This window comes from Amblyomma mixtum, chromosome 2, assembly GCF_055824585.1.
Source record: "Amblyomma mixtum isolate Tamu chromosome 2, ASM5582458v1, whole genome shotgun sequence".
Taxonomy (NCBI): Eukaryota; Metazoa; Arthropoda; class Arachnida; order Ixodida; family Ixodidae; genus Amblyomma; species Amblyomma mixtum.
This window is the reverse complement of record NC_143013.1, coordinates 244479304-244502458: the sequence shown is the minus strand read 5'-3', so window position 1 is coordinate 244502458 and position 23155 is coordinate 244479304. Positions and strand designations below refer to the sequence as shown.

General features: G+C 44.3%; 1 protein-coding gene and 1 long non-coding RNA gene across 5 annotated transcripts in view; one reads left to right on the top strand and one right to left on the bottom strand.

Annotated features, from left to right (window-relative positions):
• The window catches only part of IntS2 (integrator complex subunit 2), a 47946-nt gene extending 33891 nt beyond the window's left edge, over nt 1-14055 (bottom strand). Inside the window, exons 1-6 of one of the 2 annotated variants that reach the window (XM_089573437.1) lie at nt 13682-14055; nt 13434-13572; nt 10483-10585; nt 7704-7817; nt 3596-3726; nt 1200-1385 (exon numbers count right to left, since the gene is read on the bottom strand). In XM_089573437.1, coding sequence (XP_089429563.1) covers nt 1200-1385; nt 3596-3726; nt 7704-7817; nt 10483-10585; nt 13434-13572; nt 13682-14007 — 999 coding nt within the window. In that variant the 5' untranslated portion in view covers nt 14008-14055. The remainder of the gene's footprint in view (nt 1-1199; nt 1386-3595; nt 3727-7703; nt 7818-10482; nt 10586-13433; nt 13573-13681) is intronic. The other variant, XM_089573438.1, reaches the window with a different exon arrangement.
• An 800-nt stretch (nt 14056-14855) lies between these two features.
• On the top strand, nt 14856-22691 carry LOC149363286 (uncharacterized). Of its 3 annotated transcripts, XR_016289076.1 has the most exons (4): nt 14856-15291; nt 17064-17390; nt 19227-19312; nt 19389-22691. It is a non-coding gene; the product is annotated as an uncharacterized LOC149363286 (long non-coding RNA). The 3 variants fall into 3 exon arrangements; XR_016289077.1 differs by lacking the exon at nt 19227-19312 and having other exon boundaries at nt 14858-15291; XR_016289075.1 differs by having other exon boundaries at nt 14858-15291; nt 19227-22691.
• Nucleotides 22692-23155: the final 464 nt, after the last annotated feature.

Sequence of the window (23155 nt, the reverse complement as noted above, 5' to 3'; positions counted from 1 at the left end):
GCAAGGCACCAGTGAAACACATACTTCACCCACTCAAAGGTGCACTGAACTCGCATTTTTACAGCTGGAACACGACCTACACGTTCCGAGCATTCTTGGAAACTTCGAATTATCGCCCTGTGCGGCCGATTTCCCTAATTTAAATCGGATGAAAGGTCCCGGCTCCCGCCTCTTTTTTTTTTTTTAATTCCCCGCAAACGGCGGGAGGAGTCAACCAACCTTTCACCCAGTCCAGTGGCGGCTTGCCACTCTGCCATCGGCGGAGTGGTATGTAGTGATCGGCGAAAGCAAAGAGCCCATACACATTTTTATTTCTGTGGGCCTAATTTGCACCTATGTAGTCTCTGACTAGACCTACTTATCCATGGCAACCCAAAAGAAACAAAATAAAAGCGAAAGCAATGTCGCCATGCAACTGCTTGAAAGGCACTCGATGCGTTGATCAACTCCTCCCACCGTATGCGGGAAGTTAAAAAAAAAAAGCGGGAGCCGAACGTTAATCCAATTTAATTAGGGAAATCGGCCGCACAGGGTAATAAATCGAAGTTTCTAAGAATGCTGGAAACGTGTAGATCGAGTTCCAGCGGTAAAAAGACGAGTTCAGATTCCTCTTCAGTGCACCTTTAAGGGAGGACCCTCTTCCCAACTTAAGGCATGAGCATACTGCCGAATGTTTTCAAGGTCATGACTACATATGGTTCTAGTATGATGCAACGTGGTGGCACTATTAGTTTTTTATCACTTTTTTAGGGTAATAAAGAAGGAAAACAGTCAACGGTGATAATGAAAACACATCACATTGAAGGTTAAGGGAAAAAAAAAGCATCCTGTTTTCACTTTCTCGCAAGTCAACTTTGTGTCACATACGATAGTCAATTTATCTTGCAGCCAAAAAATAATCACACTACTGACTTCCCATTGATCAACACCACAAATTAAAGAGAATGCATACACAGAAAAGTCCTCTATGCTTTCCTTTGTTTCTCTGACTGCAGGCTTCCTTAATGCACACAACAGTTTAGTTTGGCAGAAAACATCAGTTTCAGAAAAGTGGCATGCACCCTTCTCTACCTACAGCATCTCAATTTTGCAACCACAAAATTTATTTGAAAGCAACTACCGTCCCTCAGCTCTTCGTTGATGTTCCATCATGTGAAGTTCAACACTGAGCTTTTCTTTTCTTTTTCACCCCAGCTCACCTTTTGGCAGCTGCGCACGTACTGGGCAAACCAGGTGCGGACCTTGTCGTCGCTGCCCAGCAGCAGGCCACTCACAAAGGCCACCAGGTCTCCGGCGGAGTTGGACTCGTCGTTCTGCTGCTCCGTGCTGCGGCAGTGGTCCAAGGTCAGCAGCACGGCCAGGCCGGGCATACGGCATAGCTCCACCTGCGCAGAAAGAAAAAAAAAAGAAATGTACCGTTGGGGCATAGGACAAAAAACTGCATTCCCTACTGACCTAATGTAATCTCCTATATAGGTAGGGTGGTTCGTTTTCGGGTAAAACCCGATTTGACCCAATTTTTGCACCCCGAACATGTTCCTAAAATATCGGGTAAAACCCGATTTTTCCCGATTTTTGAAACAATTGTGCCCACGGAATTGCTGTGCCTCCAGTTGGCGCGCAGGTGAGGTGAGAGGCGGCCAAGGCGGCCGACAGACAGACAAGACAGCGCCAAAATCTCCACAAAATGGGACTGCACTTTGAAAGGGAACGTCTCAGACAAAGAAGAAAACCAGTTGACATTGTGGAAACTGAGAGCCGTACTCGATCCCTTCCAGAAGCGGCTGCTGAGTTAGTCATTTGATGACTACCGACCTCTCTTTATTTCCTTGATGGACGATATAGGCTCACTTCGTGAGGAGTTTAACCAGTACTTGCTGGCAGCAAGCCCCACAAATGATGGTGTTGAAGTGATGGACTATTGGAACGACGGAACTGTGCGTTACCCAAGGCTAGCAAATGCAGCGTTGCCATTGTTGTGCCTAGCTAATGGCAGCTGTGACGTTGAGCGAACGTTCTCTCCACTAAGGTACCTGCAGAGACCAGACAAGTCTCGGATGGAAACCGAGATGTTGCGCATGCAGATGATTATGTACGTTAATAAGGACGTGTAGAACGTCGATGACCAGCCCTCGTGAATAAAATGTTTCTTTTCTCAAAACTGACCGTTGCCTCTCATTGCGAGTAATAATTAATTACCAAAGAAACGCCAAATTTTGCAATACTTTCTTGAAAGCAGCCCAAAATATAGCCCTAATTGTTATACCACGTTTAGAGCAAATCGAATAAATTATTAGTTTGCAAATTTAACCCGATAAAACCCGAATTTCGGAGTTTTTCCACGAAAAACCCGATTTCTCCCCTATTATCAAGCCGAAAAATAACGCCCGATTTTTACCCCCCGAATTTGAAAAAATATAAAACCCGAAAACGAATAACCCTATATATAGGTAACCTGGCAATATCAAAGCAGCAAAAATGGGAGGACTTGATATGCTGGCAAAAGTTAAAGTTTTATGGCAACCACTGTTATAGCCAGACCCCTCTCAGACCTTGTGATCATCAGCTGCAAAATGACGTCACCACATGGAAAGATCATGAGCCATAGTCATCAGTCACATGACCATGCAGTTCGTACCACCGGGCCCCCAAGTGACCCGATTGTATTCTCTTGTCTGTCTTACACATCCCCCTTACACATACACAACAGACAACTGATGACAAAGCTGATGTGACACTACATGAACTGCAGCTTATCTTTTTTTTTGAAGCGAAAGCTTTACTACAGGACCTCGGGCTTCAATCGTAGACCGTGTAATTTTGACCTTCAGCTGAGTTAGAGGTCAAACCATGAAAAAGTGAAAAAGAAATTGAATCAATATCAGTGACTAGTAGTTGAACCCGCGGATGCGCGAACAGATCTCCTTTAAGGGCCGCTCAGCGAGACCACCAGGCTATCGCCCCAGCCACCACGCCTCGCGTTAAACTGCACCACACACTCGGGCTGTGCACTGGAGAGTGTCGTCTTCATCAACTTCCATCTGCTCCGCTCCGCGGCACTGCCTGGTCACCGTCGTCTTCTATGTTGCAGAAATCCATGCTTTCGCTCCGATTCGAATGTAGTCAACATTCTCTGCAGTTTTTTTCATCCAGAATAGCATCTTCACTTTGGCACAACAACTGTGTGTCTCAAAACAAAAAAGTGTTCGTGTTCGATAAGAGTGCTACCCCGTAAAACAGCAGCAATTTCCAAGGCTCATTTTTCACCCACGTCTTGTTTTTGCCAATTTGCAAAATTCTGTCCAACAAAGTGGTTTCAGTCTTCTCAAGGGTAACTAAGAAGAGCCACATGTAAGCACTAGGTCAATGCGGCAGCACGCGGGATAGCGACACGAAGCTGTCCATTCAGTTCTTGCACTGCATAAATTCTCGCTGCAACAATGTTCTAGTTCTGACCATGCAATTAGTGCAAGTAACAAGTTTGTGAAATGACGCTTTAAACATCTTTTGCCCTAAAAAAAGAAACTATGCTGCTTTCATATACCGAAGTTTTAAATGCGGTGCAAAAGCCCCTGCTGAAAGAAGGAGAGCTCACCGCTTTTGCCCGGACCACCAGTGCTTGCGGTGGATTCATGCTGCATAGCAAATGTAATGCTTGCATCCGCACACAGCCACCGACTGTGTCTTCATCTTGCTTGTCACCATTGGAGATCAGGGCAAGGCACACTAGAGGAAAGGAAAAAAAAAGCATGCTTCGTAAGCTACCACCTATTGTAAAGTCAAAAAGCACTTGCACATGCACACAGCTTCAAGGAGAGACTGAAAGTCATGGTGGTTTGCCACCTCCTTTGTATTCACAGCTCAGATCCACAGTGGCACAAAAAGCAAAGCCTTTCAAAACAATCACTGCACCAGGAGTATTGGTCAGTTTATCAAAATAACTCGCACATGGTACATGTTGAGCCTGTGGACTTCGGTGGAAATAAAAGAGGTAACTGATGATGCCAGATTTTTATGGCGCAATGGCATCTGTGGCTAAAGAGCACCATGGTGCAGGGTGTTTTCAACTACTCAAGTTGGGGCCAAGGATCCATTTTCCACGCATCTCACCCCAGATAAGCCAAGCAACAGGCCAGGGTTACTCACTGTATCATCATCATCATCATCATCAGCCTGACTACACCCCCTGAAGGGCAAAGGCCTCTCCCATGTCTCTCCAACTGACCCTGTCCTTCACCAGTTGCGGCCACTGTATCCCCGCAAACTTCTTAATCTCATCCGCCCACCTAACTTTCTGCCACCCCCTGCTACACTTGCCTTCTCGTGGAATCCACTCGTTGCCGTTAAGGACCAGTGGTTATCTTGTCTTCGCATTAAATGCCCTGCCCAAGCCCATTTCTTCCTCTTGATTTCAACTAGGATGTCATTAACCCACGTTTGTTCCCTTACCGTATCACCGGTAGGTAACCGGTGACACTGCGGATCGAACCCTGCGCTTCCCGCACACGAGGCGGAAGCTCAACCATTTGGCCACCGCTGCGGTTAAATGGAGGTAATTCACGATGCTGTCTTTAATGCTGGTTGGCAGGGGATGCTCAAAAATGCTTTAAGCCTGGTGAGAGCCCAGTGACATTCCTTTCATCTACCCAGACTCCACAGTTTTCAGCCATTTTTTCTTCTATCTCAATGCTGTAGACGGACAGCAATAAAAAAAGTAATCAGGTGAAAAAGTTAAATTTGAAAGACAATTTCAATGCCAAGAAGACACTGCATTGAACTGATATAGCATTTCTGCCATTAGCATAAAATTCTGAGTACCAAAACGACAGGCAGTTGACTTCCTCGCACTTCACAAATAATCTCCCCTGTACTCTAGCTTTCCCTCTTTTTTTTTTTTTTGCTGCAGCGTTGCAGGCCACAGTCCTTCAGATGGAGGTTACATACACACCACTCAGAAACCAGGAGGCAGCTGCAATGGTTGTATTCAGTCAATGAGGCACCTCAAATGTGTAACCTCAAGCGTTACTGTCAACAATTCAGAGATGCAGTTAAAATCAGACACATATACTGCCAACAATACTCAAGTTGCACAGGCAACTGCCATTAAAACTAAACAACAAGGGATTTGTTTACGCATCGCCTCTTACAAAGACCTGGTCACTTAGCGAGACCTATTAACGAACGAAATCAAGTGCACATTCACTTTCAAAAAGCAAGACAATTTTGTCTGAAATTTTTTAACCTACCCCATTTTTATTTCTATACATTTCTGAAGGCTATAAATGAACTACGTACAGGATCCAGATAATTCGAGAAAGACGTGTTTAGCTGGAATGCCTAGTTGAAATTTTTTAATGCTCCTTTGCATGCTATGCTCAAGCAGCGTTGGTTAGTGAAGCCAGTATTTGTTACCATTTTAACTGGATCGGCCATCATTATTGTGTCCAGTAACATAAGAAACAGCAGCAAGCAATGCAGCCAAGAAAGCCTAATAAGGACCTCATCCTCTGACTACTTAAATGACTTCAAAATGATGAAATCAACTTCGACAGCTCAATGGTAGTTCGAACAGTTCTCTAGCACTGTCCAGATGTCCCTAAGGTTAACTGTCCATGGCTTACTAGTAGTAATAATTGTTGCTTGCGTGCGATCAATAGCTTCAAAGCACCCGACGATATATCAGCTGCACACGCCCTAAAAAGTGTTGCGACTAATGTGGGGCCCTTGGAACTGACCTACAAAACATTAGCACCAATGAACACTACTGCCCGGACATATTAATTTAGAGAGCTTTTTCGCTATATGGTGATAGCACAATAATGTTTCGCAAGCATGTTGAAAAGCTCCAGTAGCAAAGGCTGTAATGCTATAAGACACACGGAAAATACATCAAGCCAAGAGTGCTTATACGCTATACAAAGAAAGCAAAACATCATGTACCTGCAACATTCAATGAGTTAAACCTGACCTAACCTACATGAGTTTAAAACAAGAACAATAAAAAGGCATTCAGAACAATTGAAGTTGGCCTGCATTGATACGCTACCACATTCTAACCAAGACTCTACTCCCCCTGAAAATGGAGCTTTTGTCGGCTAGAAAAAGCCAACAAATGAAATACAGATGTCACCACGACCAGTTTATTGAGAAGTAAACTGCAGCACGTTAACGCAGTTTTTTTGGTGCGGATCCCAGAGGCTAGGTGACGCCACTCTTCACATTAAAACAGTGATCATGGAGTCCTTTTCGGTGCAGACATCGTGAGTTTGAATCGAGTGGGTGGAAAAACTCCAAATGCATTTTCACGGCAAAAAATGCGCCTTTTACCTCCGGAAAAACATCGATCTACTCGGAAAGAGCCACAGAATCGATTTTTACTAAGAACACAAATGGGGCAATGTCCCTTAAAAAAGCCTTAAATAATGGCCCGCTGCTTAATAAACCGAACAATACTAAGGTGATCATGTGACTCTTAAAGGGACAGTGAGGAGAGCTCTATTAATATGTATTGAAAGCAAAATCCGATATTTCAGCTTTTAATGGCTTTGTTGCCACTTGACCGGCAGCGAAAGATGCATTTATTTCTGAGAAATTTGGATTCGAAGTTGAAAAAGTTTTTCCCGCCGCTCTGTTTGAAACTTGGGATTCTCTTATGACGACACAGGACTAAGTGACGTGAAACATGACGTGCACATGACGTAACGCAGACTCCGTTATTTCTGGTGGCCAGCAGTGCGGCCTAGCAGCAGCCGAAAAGAAAGCTACCACCGGCCGCACGTTGAAGGCATCTATCGGCTATTGCGGCCATCGCTACCGTCGCTTCGTTTACGTTTGCACCGGCGTTTTGCCAGCGTTACGATGGATCCTGTTCTAGAAGTCGTCAATGAAGTTCTCGCAAATAGATACCTTTAGCATACCGTGTACCTTGTTATCATTAGCGGAATACCGGGAGCCCGCCTACCACCAGTGAGCAGGCGCTGATTAGTCCCTATGCTGCAGGCGCGCACGTAGCTGCCGGGTACGTGGCGCCATCTGGCGACATCAAGGAGATTTGCGCATGCATTGGCTGCGCCTCACTGATTCGTGGCTTCTCGTGTCCTAGTGTTGCTAGAACTATTGGTTCTAGCAACACTGTTTTGTCCTATGACGTCATGAAGCTTGTACTTGCGAGTTTGGCCTGTGGCGGCGATACCTGTATTTTGGGTCTTGCTCTTTTCTACATTACAAGAGCTATGTTGTCAGTATGAGTGGCGTTTCTGTAATCAGGAGCTGGTATTCTGTCGATACAAGCCAACTTCAATTTCTCCTCAGTGTCCCTTTAAAAGGTGACCTGTGAGCTCTTCCAGTGTTTATATTCTTTTACTGCTTTTCATACTCTTCAACAGCTATTTTATTGCTTGCTTTATATTTACATGTGATATGAAGACACGCTGGCATCTTTTATTCGAGCTGCTTAAGCATATCACTGCTTTCTCTTTTCTTATGATAGTACTGAGCTGCACGCATACAAAAAATGGAGTTCAACTTCTCGAAGCTTCTGTTTTATATCCGGACTTTCTCAATGATGTTTCACTGCCTGCCATATTCACCAGCAAGCACTGTGTGCTTGAAATGACATCCCCAATACATGGCGTAAAAAAAAAGACTGACAATAAAGTCTGATTTTGGAACCTGAGCAAGTTCACTATGGAAATGTAGCTCACCCTCTGAAAAGCTGTCAGGAGCATTGGCGATGAGTCGACACAAGAGGTCTGGGCCATTCCTGAGGTGAATGAGTGTCTCTGCAATGTCCTGAATGTGCAGAATTCCTGGGAGCTCTGTAAGAAATGTCATAGCACCTTTCAGTAAAGCGTCACTACAACAAAGTGAAACCAAGGCAGCTGGGAGCAGCACAAGGATAAAATACTTCAACACTGGGCTAGCTCAGCTCTAACACTGCAAATGTACTGAGCGCAAAAGAAAACAATAAAGTGTATACACACACCATCAGAACAGAACTTAAAGGGACTGACCGAAACGTGTTGTGAGATTATCATGGAAATGAGAAGATCGTGCCTCATATTGCAAGAATTGAGCATCGATATACAGGGTCTGTTCTGAAAGTAGTAGGACTGGTTTTTTCCTGGGCCAACGGGCGGAAGAGAGCTGGTCTGTGCGTGCAGGATCGTTGAAGGGGGATATTGGGAATGCTGGGGAAAATCGGCAGTCGGCTCTCGGCCGTTGAAGAGAGGAGGCCGCTTGTACTGTGCACCCCTGTCGAAACATCTCGTCACGCAGAATAGTCGAGCGTTTGCTCGATCAGCGATACGCGATCAAATTTTGAGTAAATCTTGGTAAAACGGGCAAAGAGACTCACAACATGATTAAGGAGGCCTACGGTGACGCTTCCATGGGTAGATCAGGTGTTTTTTGAGTGGCACAAGCTGTTCCGAGAAGGTAACGAAAGAGTGGAGGAAGACGACCGCTCCAGATGCCCTTCGACCAGCAAGACCAACGAAAATGTGTAGCGAGTGAAACATTTACTTAACAGTGATCGTAAAATGAGTATCAGAGAATTGCTGATGACTTCAGCATTCCTCAAACCCAAGTTTTTGAGATCGTGACAGAAAACTTATCCATGAGGAAAGCGTGTGCGAAGTTGGTGCCGGGAGTGTTGTCAGAGGAGGAAAGAGGAGGAGGAGAGGAGGAACCGGTAGGATCTTCATCATGTGAATGAGGACCCCGATTTTTTGCCCAGAACAAGGCAGCAACGCTGCCTCAGCCCCCCTACAGCCTCGACTTGGCCCCGCCAGACTTTTTTCTATTCCCGAGAATAAAATCGACGCTCGAGGGGAAACATCACGGATCAGTAGAAGTGGTTCAACAGGCCGTGACGAGGGAGCTAAACAGCATTCCGGTCCAGGCGTTCCTGGAGGCGTACAAAAAATGTAAAACTCATAGGCAACAGCGTGTAGATGCCGAAGGGTGCTACCTTGAAAAATGGTAATTGTTTGTAGTATTCTCTTGAATAACTTTTGTTTAAAAAAATCAGTCCTACTACTTTCAGACCAGACCATGTATAATGAAGAAACATAGATTTATAACTTTAATTTGGCATTGAAAATATCATAAACCAAACTGAAGTGCTAACTCGTGGTGAAACCCTACCATTATCTGTGTATGCCTCCACGTGACCACATTTGGGTACAATACTGCTTATTTCTTTTAAGTGCACGGTGTTTTTTTTTTTCAGGGGTGATTGTCATGTTTTATAATAGTTTAGGCCCTCTCAAGTGCGCTCTTTGATAGATGAAAAGCAATGCTCCTTTCGAAACGTCGACCATGTGCTTTTAGCTTTTGTCACTAGATGACGCCACAGTGTTTTGCATTTTTTGAAAGAAGTGACAGCCGCAGCACACTAAAACTTTCGTTGGCAAGGCATGCATTGCTGTGTAATAACAGATTCGGGTGTGGAAACTAAAATGGACACTACTCTACATTAAAAATGTCTAATTATTGTCTCGCAGGTGAAATTTATAGTATTAGTTTTTAGTACATCACTTTCGCTGACGCGCGATCACCATCGTTCTCGCTGAGCATGGTTTTCAACACCAGGGTACATAAAAACGGGCACACGCATTGATCGAAAAACTCTTGGTAAAAATTTTGCACAGCGTTTCTAACAAAACCATGGCGGAATCGAGCACCTTAGACAGCAAGGCTTCTGTTGTGGCAAAAAAAATTGGGTACTTCAAGGTGCACTGAAGAGGAATCTGAACTCGTCTTTTTGCCGCGGGAACTCAATCTACACGTTCCGAGCATTTTTAGAAACTTCGATTTATTGCACTGTGTGGCCAATTTCCCTAATTAAATCGAATTAACGTCCGGCTCCCGCCTTTTTCTTTTTGAATTCTCCCCGTACGGTGGGCGGAGTCGACCAACACGTGGAGTGCCTTTCACCCAGTCCCGTGGCGGCTTGCCGCTCTGCCATCGGCGGAGTAATACGTAGTAATCGGTAGAAGCAAATAGTCCGCGCTTATTTTTATTTCTGTGGGCTTATGTCGCGGCTATATTATCTGCGAATGAAACTATTTATTCACGGAAACCTAAAAAACAAAATAAAGCGAAAGCAAAGCTTCCACGGAGCTGGCTGAAAGGCACTCCACACGGTGGTCGACTCCGCCCACCGTACAAGGAGAATTCAAAAAATAAAGGCGGGAGCCGGACGTTAATTCGATTTAATTAGGGAAATCGGCCACACAGGGCAATAAGTCGAAGTTTCCAAGAATGCTGCGTCTCTCATAGCCTTAGTCGCTTTGGGACGTTAAACCCCATAAACCAACCAAGAATGCTGGGAACGTGTAGATCGAGTTCCCGCGGCAAAAAGACGAGTTCAGATTCCTCTTCACTGCACTTTTAAAATTCAGTGTTCGATCCCTCAATAGGACTCTCAATTCTGAGTTACACGCTAAAGTGCTGTCAAGCAACAGCAACAACCCCTACCTGCATGAGCAATACACATGACGTCAGCCACCTCGTCCAAGTAGACATCATTGTCAAAAAGGTCCGATGTTTTTGTGCCAGGTTCACTCCTGTTCTCCTTGACCTAGCAATGCAAGATGGTGAAGTCAATGAAAGCAACACACAGGTATGTAAACACGGTACATGACAAACTAACTCAATAAGCACCCATCATCTGCAACACAGACTAATGCACAATTTGTGCACAGCCTCCTCTGCTCATGAAGCAGCTCAGTAAATGAACATCAGGAAAGGTGCTACCACAAAGTAATGTGCCCATGTTGATGCTTTCCATACCTGGCAATTCTCACTGACACAACAAAATGTTCACAAAAATATGGAAATAGCTAACATTGTATGCTCATACAGTGTAGACACGGACAAACCCAGTCTATATATGGATTGCACTTGCACCAATAAATGGCTGCCATGTTAGAGGCCAGGAACATCACTGAAATCTGTTCAACCTGTGCTGTACAAGCCATGTGTGGAGCACCATTATGGCACCCATGATGTCACGAACAAGCATACAATGTGCAAGGTCATGCCACATGTCAAACAACATTCGGGAAGTGGTAAAGCAGGGATTTAGAAAAATTCAAGAACTTTCAGATGTGTGGACGCCAAACTTTGGTTGCATGTTTTCCTTGTTGTAACGACGCGTGAGACGCTAGTACACAGGAATCACCCTGTGATGTTTGCCTGCGGCTGCTAAATGATTAATAATCAAATTTTTTCTCTGATAATGTTTTGGATTCAGCAGCTGAATAATGGCTGTGACGAAGTTTTCAATGTAGGTTACGTAAGGCATGAAAAAAACTGCGGCATAATCACCGCTTCCTCACTCACTGTCTTTATGGCTCTAGCATTGTAGAGAATTAAAACAATAAAGCAGCACTTATATTGCAAATTTTTTAGGCCTCATATGATCTATACTAAACTTTGATGTCACAGCCATCATTCACCTGTTGAACCAAAACACCATGAGAGAAAATATTCAAATGTAAATTATTTAGCAGTTGTAGGTGAATACCATGTGGTGATCCATGCTATTGGGGTACACAATGTTACAAAGGAAAAATCATGAAACCTAAAATTGGGCGCCTACGCTCTAGAATGTTTGCTGAATTGGCAGGCCATGTAATGTGCAGAACCAACAGCCTGTCGTCAATTGCAGTACCAAGGAAAATTCACACTTTCAAGTTTGTGCAACCATTCTGGGCCAAAAAGGGACAGTCAAAGGACATTTTTTTTTTTTTTTTTCCAGCAACCCTGCGTTACAAACCACTAAATCAATCAGCTGTGCCTCTGAGGTGAACAAAAGTTTGTTCTACGTCTGGATCCTCGTCTCTTATAACTGTTAAGACTGACAACTCTCATTCCGAATGAGACCATTCAGGAAAGCGACCAGTAGGTTGTGCTTGCCAGTATAAACGTCAGCACTGTCAACCTGCTCCCTGGCTAAAAATCACAGCTGGTCACTCATCTTTGTGACTAAAAAGTGTGAATGCACCTTCAGAGTGGTAATAAGAGAAAGCGAACACAATCGAGGGTGACTGAACCAGAAAAGGTCAGGAAATCTGCTGGAATAACGTGGACTTGGCTGGCACAAGTGAGGATGTAATTCGAAGTTACTGCCAACAGCCTTCATCCTTGGCTAATAATGAATAATACTGTCTGTTCCGTATTTATCTGTCCGTGTTAGAAAAAATTCTCCTGCGCAAACTACTGGACTAATGGGTTCGAACGCCGACTACAAGGTAGCTTATGATGATCTTCGTCTTTTGATATGTAATTTAACATCTAAACTTGCCTGCATTTTCAGGAATCGGCGAAAAACTGCATTCGGCTGCGGCAGAACTTTTCGTCCAGACGAGCAAAGAAGCCACTTTGACAGGCTGTGCAATCTGGCGGTGAGGCAACCGATGTCATGGCTTGGGGCGGGAATGCGCGCCTCGCGCGGTTTCTTCTGATGTGCGTGTCGTCTGCTCCTTGAAATTAACACCGCTCGCCAGATGGCGCAGCCTGTCACACTGGCTTCTTTGCTCGCCTGGACGAAAAGTTCTGCCGCAGCTGAATGCAGTTTTTCGCCGATTCCTGAAAATGCAGACAAGTTTAGATGTTAAATTACATATCGAAAGACTCAGACCATCATAAGGTACCTTGTAGTCAGCGTTTTGAGCCCAAATAGTTCAGTAGATTGCGCAGCGGAATTTTTCGTAACACGGACAGATAAATACGGAACACGCAGTATATGACAAGCTCCAGCTATATCATTCGACATACAGCTAAGCAGACAAGCGCCATTCCTGAAACATGTGTGACACACACTCACAGGAAACTGGTCACTGGTGAAAGCAAACGTGCTGCCACAATCCTCGGCAAGTCATGAGATGTTATGGATGTGTAACAAGCTCTGACAATGACATATCACGAGTGCAGAAGTGATTAAAGGTGTTGATATTATTGTACGCATAAATGGTAATGAATAATAACACTAATAATAATAACTGTTTCCACTCCGAAGGTTTGGTATGCACGAGAAACAAAATAGAAACAAAATTAACACTAATGTGCATCCACGGAAAGTGAAAGGTGGTGCACAATATTTTAACTGTCAAAGTTTAACTAAGCTCTAAACAAGAAACAAAACAACACACAATATTTCGCTAGTTAAATTATGAAAATAGCAACTTGATTAAACAGTTTCTTTAAGCAAAAGTTCTAGCTGGCCCACCAAATCTTGCTCTCTGGTTGCTTGTAACGAATTTCAGGCTTCATCGAACTTTTTTTCTCGCTGGCCCCGGCAGACCGTGAAGGAACCAAGCAACGAGATGTAAGCGCAACATCTCACAAGCGGCCGTGCATCGGCAAAACCAACATTAAAGGTGCCATAAAACTCTCTTCACAGGATATGACTAAGCAGCGTTCACCTGTGCAATGAAAGCCAAAAGCTCGCTAAGCACCAGTCGCAGCTTCCTAGCCGCGTCGCTCCTCTCAAACTCTAGCGCCAAGGAGTTCTGAAGCGATGATATCAATATGCTATCCCCCGAGTGACCTCCAAGCTTCAACCTGAAAAACAAAGAAATAAACAAAGAAATGCATTCGCACGATCACTTGCTGAGCGACCACGAGAGCCGACGCGCGGAGGCAGGTAGAAAGCGCGTGGTACTGTTATTACCGAAGTTGTTGCTCTTTCTTGACATCCAGCTCAAGGGCGTGAAAATCAATGGACAGCAGTGCCACCAACGAATTGACCAGCTCAATGCCGGAAAGTATCTTAAGCACGGTTTTCTTTTTCTGGGCCCACTCCTTGCGCTGATCCAGTGGCGAACACAACGCCATACGAACGAGACAGGGAAGCAGCGGCCGCAATTCCCATTCCGGCAGCGCCGCTAGGCTATCGACGTCAACGTTCTGAATTGCATCGTACGCTCTAGCGGTAACTGGCGCTTTTAAGCTCGTGCCGTACGTTTCTTTAGTCATTGTCAGCGGCTGGACAAACATGAACTACATGCAAACTTTTTGGGCATAACTGCCCGGCGTCAGACGTCGCAAACGATTGACGTCGATCACGCTGGGCATGTGAATACAGAGAGAGGGCCAGATGAAATAAGCTACAAATAATGATAAGCCTTAAAACTGCGTTTTTTTCTTGTTACTGAAACACAGCAATTAAATTATACTTTTTTTAGGCTTATATAGCAAGATTTTGAGCACTTTTGTACGAAACTACAAGTGAATTGCGGTTTTAGTCGTCTGCTACAAACTTGAAGACGTTTTTTTCCTTCCTCCAAGCTTGAAGACGTTCGCCGGCGGACATACGAATTTTAATTTTATTTGTCATTTAGTTGTCAATTTAGATTGATATGAAGAAGAAGGTCGCATGTCATAGCCATAAACTCTATGGGCTGTTACAAGTGCTGTCTGGTGTACTGTATAAACTGAAGCGGACAAGATGGGAGCCAACTGTACATTATTCGCCGCGGCAGATAAAATAACTGTTGTGATGATTTTGTTGATATTTTTTTTCTGTGGCGTTTGTAGACATACAAGCATGCTTCCGATATATATCTCCACAGAATTCCTCTTTTGCACTTCGCGTCTGTGCAAGAGGTTTTTGCCGATGGCATCCATGCGACAGTCTTGAACCATCCAGCTTTGGTTACTCATGTGTAGGCGGAGGGCGTATTCAGAGGAAGGTGATCCTTGTTGCGATTGGCCAACCGAGAACAGACGTCACTGCTCTACTCTACGTCACTCTGTGGGGACTTTTGGGGAACACTGCGCTTCAACCGACAGGGAAAATGTCAACTCTTCTTGAAAATCCTTGCTCAATATCCCAAGGTATCCCAAGGTGCATTTCTTGCTCGCTTGTTTTTTTTTTTATTTTTTTGCCTTGAGCATGGAGACGGGCACGTGCGATGGCGTTGCTTCAGCGGTTTGCGACAAGGCGTTCTTCAATACTAGTAATTTAAAAACACCCATCAAGGATATTCATGGGGAAGGACGCGGTTGTTGCTGCGACGCATCTTTTCTTTTTCTCTTTCCTCTGATCTCTCCTCTATCTGCACGCGGCAGCGGTGGTGGCTCGGCTCCAGCCAGTAGGCAGGCCTAGTACACTATAGGCAGGCCCATGCATCCTTCTCCCAGTCACAACAACAACATGTAGTAAGGCACGGCCGTTCTTGTGCGACTTACGTCCGAAGCATTTTGTCGCCCTTCGTGATCTGCGACGGCACCACGACTTCGAGGAAGAGGTGGAGAATCTAGTCTTCGACTCTAATAAAGGTAAGAAACGAAGTCTGCATGCACGCACTTTGTGATTAAAGCAATAAAGGGCCAAAGCGGGATGCAGTCGCGCGCTTAGATTACCGATTGAAAAGTTGCAGTTTATTGACTTTTCGAGTGCGCGCATTTTAAGTTTGTAAACACAAAGCGCGTTCTTTTTTTTATTTACGGGCTTACACTCACCTGGGGAAACTTGCATGTGGTTTTGTGCACGAAAACTTAGCGATGACATGCACGTTTTTTAAAGGAACCATGAAGATTTCAATGGGCTTGGTCTAGTGCGACAGATCTGCAGAGGTAGCCTTTGCGGGCATTCGAGTGAAATGTGAAACGTAACGTACTATAACCTTTGAAAGCCATGACTTGTCATAGTCATTTTGCACTTATTTGTAATGTAAGGTGTATAGTTTGTACAAAGTTTAGGTAGTCATAGTTTTGACTCCTAATCATTCTGAAGTGTAGCATGACTCAGCACTTTACTAGTAACATAAGGTGTGCAGAGTTTGTACAAAGTTGCGTAGTCATGCCTTGCACTCATGACTCGTCATTCTGCAACATAGCATGACTGTGCACTTTAATGCTTTGGCATTCTCGCTGGCAAGCAGTCTTATGTGTGTCTGCAGAATTTTTTTTTGGTGTCCTAGCTCTTCCATAAGCAAAGTGACAAGCAGTGCACTCTCTTTCATATTTAAAGTGGCCACTGCAGGAAAAAAACTGGTCCTTGCAGCAGACTCGCTGCTACAGGCCTTGCTTATGCTTTGTTGCAGGCATCTGCAATGTCTCGACAGGACACACAACATTGTCGCGGCATGCACTGGCTTAGCAGTGCTGAAGCCATGGCAATCGCAACATGCAGAAGTGTGTAGGAAGAATGCCCAGCATTGTTCTGCCTTTAGAAGTCAACAGCGCTGACCTGAATTTGTGGTCAAAGGACAGGGCCATGTAAAAGGTTGCTGTGCAGGAATGAGTTTTTGCAGGGTGTAGTAAAATTGAAATACTTCCATGTAACAGTCCGTGTAATAACTTAACCTAATAATTTTCTCCAAAAATTGTTCCCCATGCGCTATAGCAGGAAAAAACAGTAAGCGAATGACTGATAAATTTTTAACAATAAAATAGCTGGGAAATGCAGTTCTGCACTGCAGGCAAAAGGCTAAAAATGTGAAGCTAAATCTGTGATTGTCATGCGCACTTGGCAGAGGCAGAGCGCCAGTAGTAGTGCGAGAGTACTGCATATGTGCCCACTCCATAGCACATGCATTTTTCATTAGTGTATGTAAAAAGTACAAACTTTAATTTGGCCTTGCTTTTCAAAAAATGAAAATAGTGTGATACACAAAAAATTGACAGAGAAGTTTTGCCGAAATTTTATAAACGTGCAAAAGCAGAATTTCATGAACATTGCCTTGTCTTGTTACTTTACTGTTGGCTTTCTAAGGATGCCTTATGCCGTTATTCATGTGCTATCATTGTGTACACGTTTTTATCAAAATGGAGCCCACCTTTGTTCACGCCTCAATTTTTAAAAATTTCTTTTTAGTCATGAGTGGTCATGGACTTAACATCATATGTTGGCATCGTGTCATAACTATGTTGCAATGCTGCTGTGAGGCTGTGGTTGCTATGTCGCCGTTGCTATGCTCTTGGCACAAACCCACATACACATCGCAGGATCTTGCTCGGGGTTTACCGTTCGGAATTGTGCTTTCACACTAATAATTAACTAATACTATGTGGAGTGCTTAGTTATGTTTACAATCTTTCTGTTTCAGGATTTTGCGCCTGGAAAGACGGAGAAGAAAGCAAAACTTGCTGCCATTTTATAGCTTCTACAGGAAAGAAGGAATGTGCACCAAGGGTTTTTAAACGCTACCTGCACTGCCACCATTCCGGCTCGTACGAAGAGCTTCCTATAGAACAGCGCCAAAGGCAGGAAAAGGGGCAAGGAAGCTGCAAAATTGGCAAACACTGCTTTGCTACTCTAGAGGTCATGGAGAAAGAGGGCAAGGTATATGTAGTGTTTCAAAAGAAACACTACGGACACTTCAATGAGGCCTGCCACCAAAGGCTGTCCCAGGATGATGCCAGAGGGCTTGCAGGTTAGCCACTCCTCTTGTACAAAGCATTTGTGCATGCTGTGTTGACTTTACCGGAATGTGAAAACGTTTAGAAGCTACACTCCACCAACCTTTCATAAATGGGAGACGAAAGTGCAATAGAAATGTATTTTAGGGGGAAGATATTGCTCATTAACTCGAGTGATCATTTCAATGATTTTTATTCTTCTGCGATGCATCTATGGCACAAAAGAGGTGGGACAACACGAAAATGCCTATTGTAAAGTGGGAGAAGGCATGTCCCACAAAACGAGGGGGCGGAAGAAGTTATAGTAGGGCACAGCTTAAGAACCCAGTGGCCAATGCCCCTCAAAGGAAGCCTGCCATCCAATGGCGTCGACCGATTCTCATGATGTCATGGTTAATCCTAGGGGGTAGCACTGCAGGAGGGTGGCAGATGAAAGGGGATTAGTTATGGCTTTAATTGGGTTAACTGATGAAAATCAGCTGACGCCATTGACTGGGGGGGTCTTCTTTAAGGGCCATCTGCCACTTCGTTCTCGAGTTGTATTTGACTGTAGTGCAATTCACTTGAGCCTACTTGGTCGCATCGAAGGGTGAAAAACAATTGATCCACGGCACATTGCATGCACAGCACAGTCTGTACGAACTTCATGCCGTTTAGTTTAGAGATGCTTTGTGGAAGGGGTCCAGTCTTTCAAACTGAACATAATTAGGAATGTCGTCTAGCACTGAACTACTCCAATGTCTGTTCTTTTGTTTTTCTGCTGGTTTCATTGACTATCCTAGGTCTGTCGCTCAATCGGCTGACGTTGAACTTCATCCGTAAGAAGTCGGCTTGAGCTCTATGAAACGTGTCTTGAATGACTGACAGTTGCACTCGATGCTAGCCTCTTTTTTTGGCTGCCTGTCAAAAGCGTAGGCATTTTGTTGCTGATCAAAGCAACGCCACCAGTCTAATGGTTGTATAAGGGCCATGTTTTTTCTCATAAGACAGATCGTCTGCAGTGAACTTTCATTAATTAGAATTATTTGGCTGTTTTGGCACTTCATCAGTAACTCTCGCAGGAACGGCTGTGGTTTGAGTGTTCAGCTACTAAGCTGGAGTACCCGGGTTAGAACCCGGCTGCGGCAGCTGAGTTTCGATGGAGGCAAGAGGTGCCCACGTGCTGCGCAGTGTCAGTGCCCAAAGATCCCCAGGCGGTCGAAATTATTACGGAGCCCTCCACTACAGCACCTTTCTCTCTTGCTTCTTTCACTCCTTCTTTCCTTCATGGCATGGTTGAGGCAGTTACTGCACCATTTCCTTTCCTCAAAAACCACTAACATAAAACACAAGCCTGCACAAAAGTTGAAATCGCAAAAAAAAAAAAAAATGAACAAGCAGCATTTATATTTCAGTTTATGTATGACTGGCATGCCCTCCAATTGTCTCTTGACTTAGCAGCAGTCATTCAGGTGTTGAAACTGAAACAGCATGAGAAAAATATTCACTTAGAAATTATTCACCTGGCGTAAGTGAATTCTACATTGTGACTCGTGCACACTATTGTCTTGTGCACAAGTCCAAAGAAACAAAGTTCGCGTTCAAAAATTTGGTGTCTCTACTCCTTTAAAGGTTGCTGTCAGGCGAATCGGTGCATTTTTTGAATATGCAGAATGAAATGGGACAGGATGAGAAGCACATGTCCTTATTCTTTTCTTGTCCACATTTTCAGTGCTGTTATATTCCGCATTTATAACACGCTGTATATAACTTCCCTGTTTTGCATTGCAGTATGCAAGTTTAAACACTCAAGCTCATAAAAATAAAGTCCATCTGGCTTTGAAACAACCATTTTGTTGTGTGCTTTGCAGTGCCACAAAAGTGAAATGAAAGTAAGATGAACTGTGTGTCACCTGCGAAAAGGAACAAAGTGGAAGACGAAGGAATCCGACCAGAAGTATTTGTCACTTTATTACATGGCTGTAGGCAGATGAACCAGAGATGTTAACAGTTTTTTTCTGTACCATTTTCAGGCCGGTGAGCAGAAGGAATGCCAGAAAAAACCATCGTGCACAAACATCCGAGCAGGTACAAGTGGATCAAGCCCACGGATGCAACTTGTGACCACTAAGGACCTCCGTAACATTGCAGATAAGTTTAGGATTGGAAAAACAGAGCAGAGAGATCCAGACGATTTTAAGAGTGTTGAATTATGGGTCGAAGAAATGAGGGCAAAAAATGAGTCGCCACTGTTGTATTACAGGAAGAAGGGTGACCCCAACAGTCATGATGGTGACTTTGAGCTAGCATTAATGACGTTCCCACAACGAGAGCTCCTTTATGAATTGGGGGCAGCGAAACTGTGCACTGACTCCACCCATGGCATAAATAAGTACTAACTCCAACTGACAACCCTGCTCACAATTTCTCAAGATGCCTTTGGTACCCCGTGTGCCTACTTGATTTCAAAAAGGGTGAACACGGGCACTGTGGTGAGGTTTTTCGAGGCCATCAAAGAAAAAAACACAATACCATGTCAGGCATTTATGTCTGATGATGCCCCTGTTTATGGCAGTGCATGGGAGCAGGTGATGGGTCCCTTGAGGAGTCGACTGCTTTGCAGCTGGCAGGTGCTACACAACTGGAGCACGCACCTGAATACAGTCACAAACAAGGACTGCAGGAGTACAACAAGGGACATGCTGCACACTCTGATGAAGTGGACAGATGAGACTGAGTCTCAACAGTTGCTCCCTGCACTTCTTGGTATCCACTCCAAAGAGCATCAGCTTAATTGCCTTTGGCTTTGTCAGAAATTTTGAGAAAACATACGCAAAGAGGGCATGTCAGTGGGCTTACTGCTATCGGCAGTACATTGGATTAACAACAAATAATCACTTGGAGTCAAGGCACTGAAGTACTCTCACTTTGGTGGCAAGGTAAATGGGTGATTGGATACATTAATCAAAGTACTCTTCAATTTCACATCCGAAAAACTTTACAACAGGTGTCAAAGGAGGAGCAGACCACCGCAAATCTGCCCTATTTAGGAAGCATAAAGTGGGGATTGAGCTTTCTAAGTCCAGTACTGAGAGAGTGGGAGATGGCCAGTGGCATGTAAAGTCACAAAGTTTGGTGAACTTCAAGCACACAGTGGAAAGAACTAGCAAATTGTGCAGTGGCTGTGAGCTTCATTGTGAGCAGTGCGAGGCTTGCCACAACATGTACACAAGTATGTGTTGACCATGCAACGCATGTGCACATGTGCAAGCACATGCATGCTGTTGCTGTAATGGAGCTACACTTGTGTCAGATGCAGAGCAGCCAGAAAGTAGCATTTGACTGTGCTGGCATTTGTAGGCCCTGCCAGCTGAAGATGGCAGATTTCAGGTGAGGGATTAGGATTATGTTATGAGCTAGTTGGCAGGCTATTCTGACAAAGTGCTTTAGCATAGCAAGCTCAAGACACAGCAGGGAAGAGGAGTGCCATTTGCTAATTTTCTTGAAGCCCACATGGTCATGAGAAAGGTGCACCATCATATCCCATATCAAGCAGCACCATTGACGATACACTACAGGCCTCTGGTATTTCTTTTCTAGTCATTCCTTTTTCCCGAAACTTTCCTCCTAGGAATGGAGAACTCATCCCGCCACGGCGCCTCAGTGGCTCTGGCGTTCTTAGACTGCTTACACGAAGGCTGTGGGTTTGATCCGGCCATAGCGGCCACATTTCAGTGGAGGCAAAATACAAAGATGGCCATGTGCTGTGCAAAGTCAGCGTGCATTAAAGGGCCCCAGGTGGTGTAAATTAATCCAGAGACCTCCATTATGGTGTCCCTCATAGCCCATGTGCCGCTCCCGAATGTTAAACCCGACAATTAAGAAATTGAGATATTTCAGGCCCCTCATTCCCTACTCAGAATCTGCTTGTGTGAGTACGCCCTCTCTGGCACTGCTCAACAGAGAACTTCTGACAATTGGCAAACATTTTTCATCTTTGGGAAATTAGTGCACTCATTTTCTTGTTCATACCTGCCTTGCATTCACTATAATTTTATTTCTTCGTCATCCCTGCTTGATTTCATTTTGTCTGCATGTGGTGCACTCATAGAGGCATGCGCTCTTCAATAAAATTAGTATGAAGTGTCGCTCCATGCTGCATTCCTCTTTGTTGCGTCGTGCTGTCACAGTGCACCGCCCTTTTAGGACATCTTGAGAAAAACAGCGCTTGCAGACAAAGGACCAGAACAAGGACACACACAAAAAAAACAGCGCAGTTGTGTGTCCTTCTCGTTTCCTTTGTCTGCAAGTGCTGTTTTTCTCAAGATGTACCCCAACCAACTCGCCCAGCAACACACCTTGCCTTTTAGGACAGTTGACAATATGTGGTTCCACAGTTCTGCAATGCATATGAGAAAAAGTATTCTTGACAAAAGGCTAAGCCGTAGCTGTCATCTTGCACACTGAAAGCTGCAGCGCAAAACTACTATTCATCTTATTTTGCAAAGAGAATACTGCTGCAACAGAAAAACAGTATTACTCATTTTTCAGAACATTGCTGGTGCAATTTGTGACACGAACTTATATTGCCATGGTAGAAACAGCCGTGAATAGCCTTCCCTCACATGATAAAGCACTTCATAAATGAACTTGCTTGGCTCTTACACAGTGTCTCTCCACCAGCCTTCCAAGCAATGAGCCTTCTGTTGTGTGATGGGAACACTGTGCCAACTTTGTTGCCTAGAAATTCTAAAATGCCCCTATTTGTCGAGAAGGCAGCTTAGATGAAACATATAGTGCCCAGTTAATGTCATTTCCTTTTTACTCATTAATGAAAAATGCTTCAAAGCCCAACTGCAACGAAATTATAATTTGGCTAGAATGCCTGTTAATGTGCTGGGTGTGTCATAAAACTAATCGTAACAAAGTTTCATGCTTCTGAGAAAACTGACACTGTTGCTACAAGTGTTTAAAAAGCTGTGTAGTAGACAACGTGGCATGTCCATATAGGCAGATACGGATACCCGAGTGCCATACGGCCTCATGTCTGGCCCATTGGGAATGAACAGATTAAGGACAGTGTAGAGTGAAAGGCTAGGGGCTAAAATGTGGCTTGGCAGTCATGGGTATGGTGCTGCGCCAAAGTTGTTAGGAATTTGTTTCAATCCTGCAGATGCTGATTTCTGTTTCCATTCCAGGTTTTTGTACACCATATTTACTTAAATAATGGATGCATTTGCATAATAAATGCTTTCCCTACATCAATCATCAAAATCTGGGGAAAGTTCAACTGACCACACCATGTTTTACACCATGTAATAAATGCACCAAACTTACCATTCTAATTTTTTCCCACAAGAAACTGCATCCATGATGCAAGTAACTGCAGTATTACAGGTTACAGAATGAAGCACTGTCAGCTGTATTATGTGGCCGCAAGACTGCCTGGCGCCATGTGAAGAGGAATGCTCCCAAGGCTCATCACATCACATTTACTCCAGTATCCACATATGGCACCCGTTTCATCCTGCACGTCACATTCACCTCGGGCTGTTGATAGCCTGCCAGCTAGATTAAGAATGTCACAAATAAAATGTCTACCTAACTGAAAACTGTGGTTGTATATATCGGAGATTTTTATTGACTTGTGGCAGTCTACCTGGACAGGTTATGGTAATGCAAGGCAGCCCATTATGCACAGCATATGAGTGCATAGGCGCCACAACTTCTCATCTTTTCCAAGGGTTCATGTTTTGCACTATTGGGTGTGACCCGACCCATCTTTCCACAATCCTCGCGT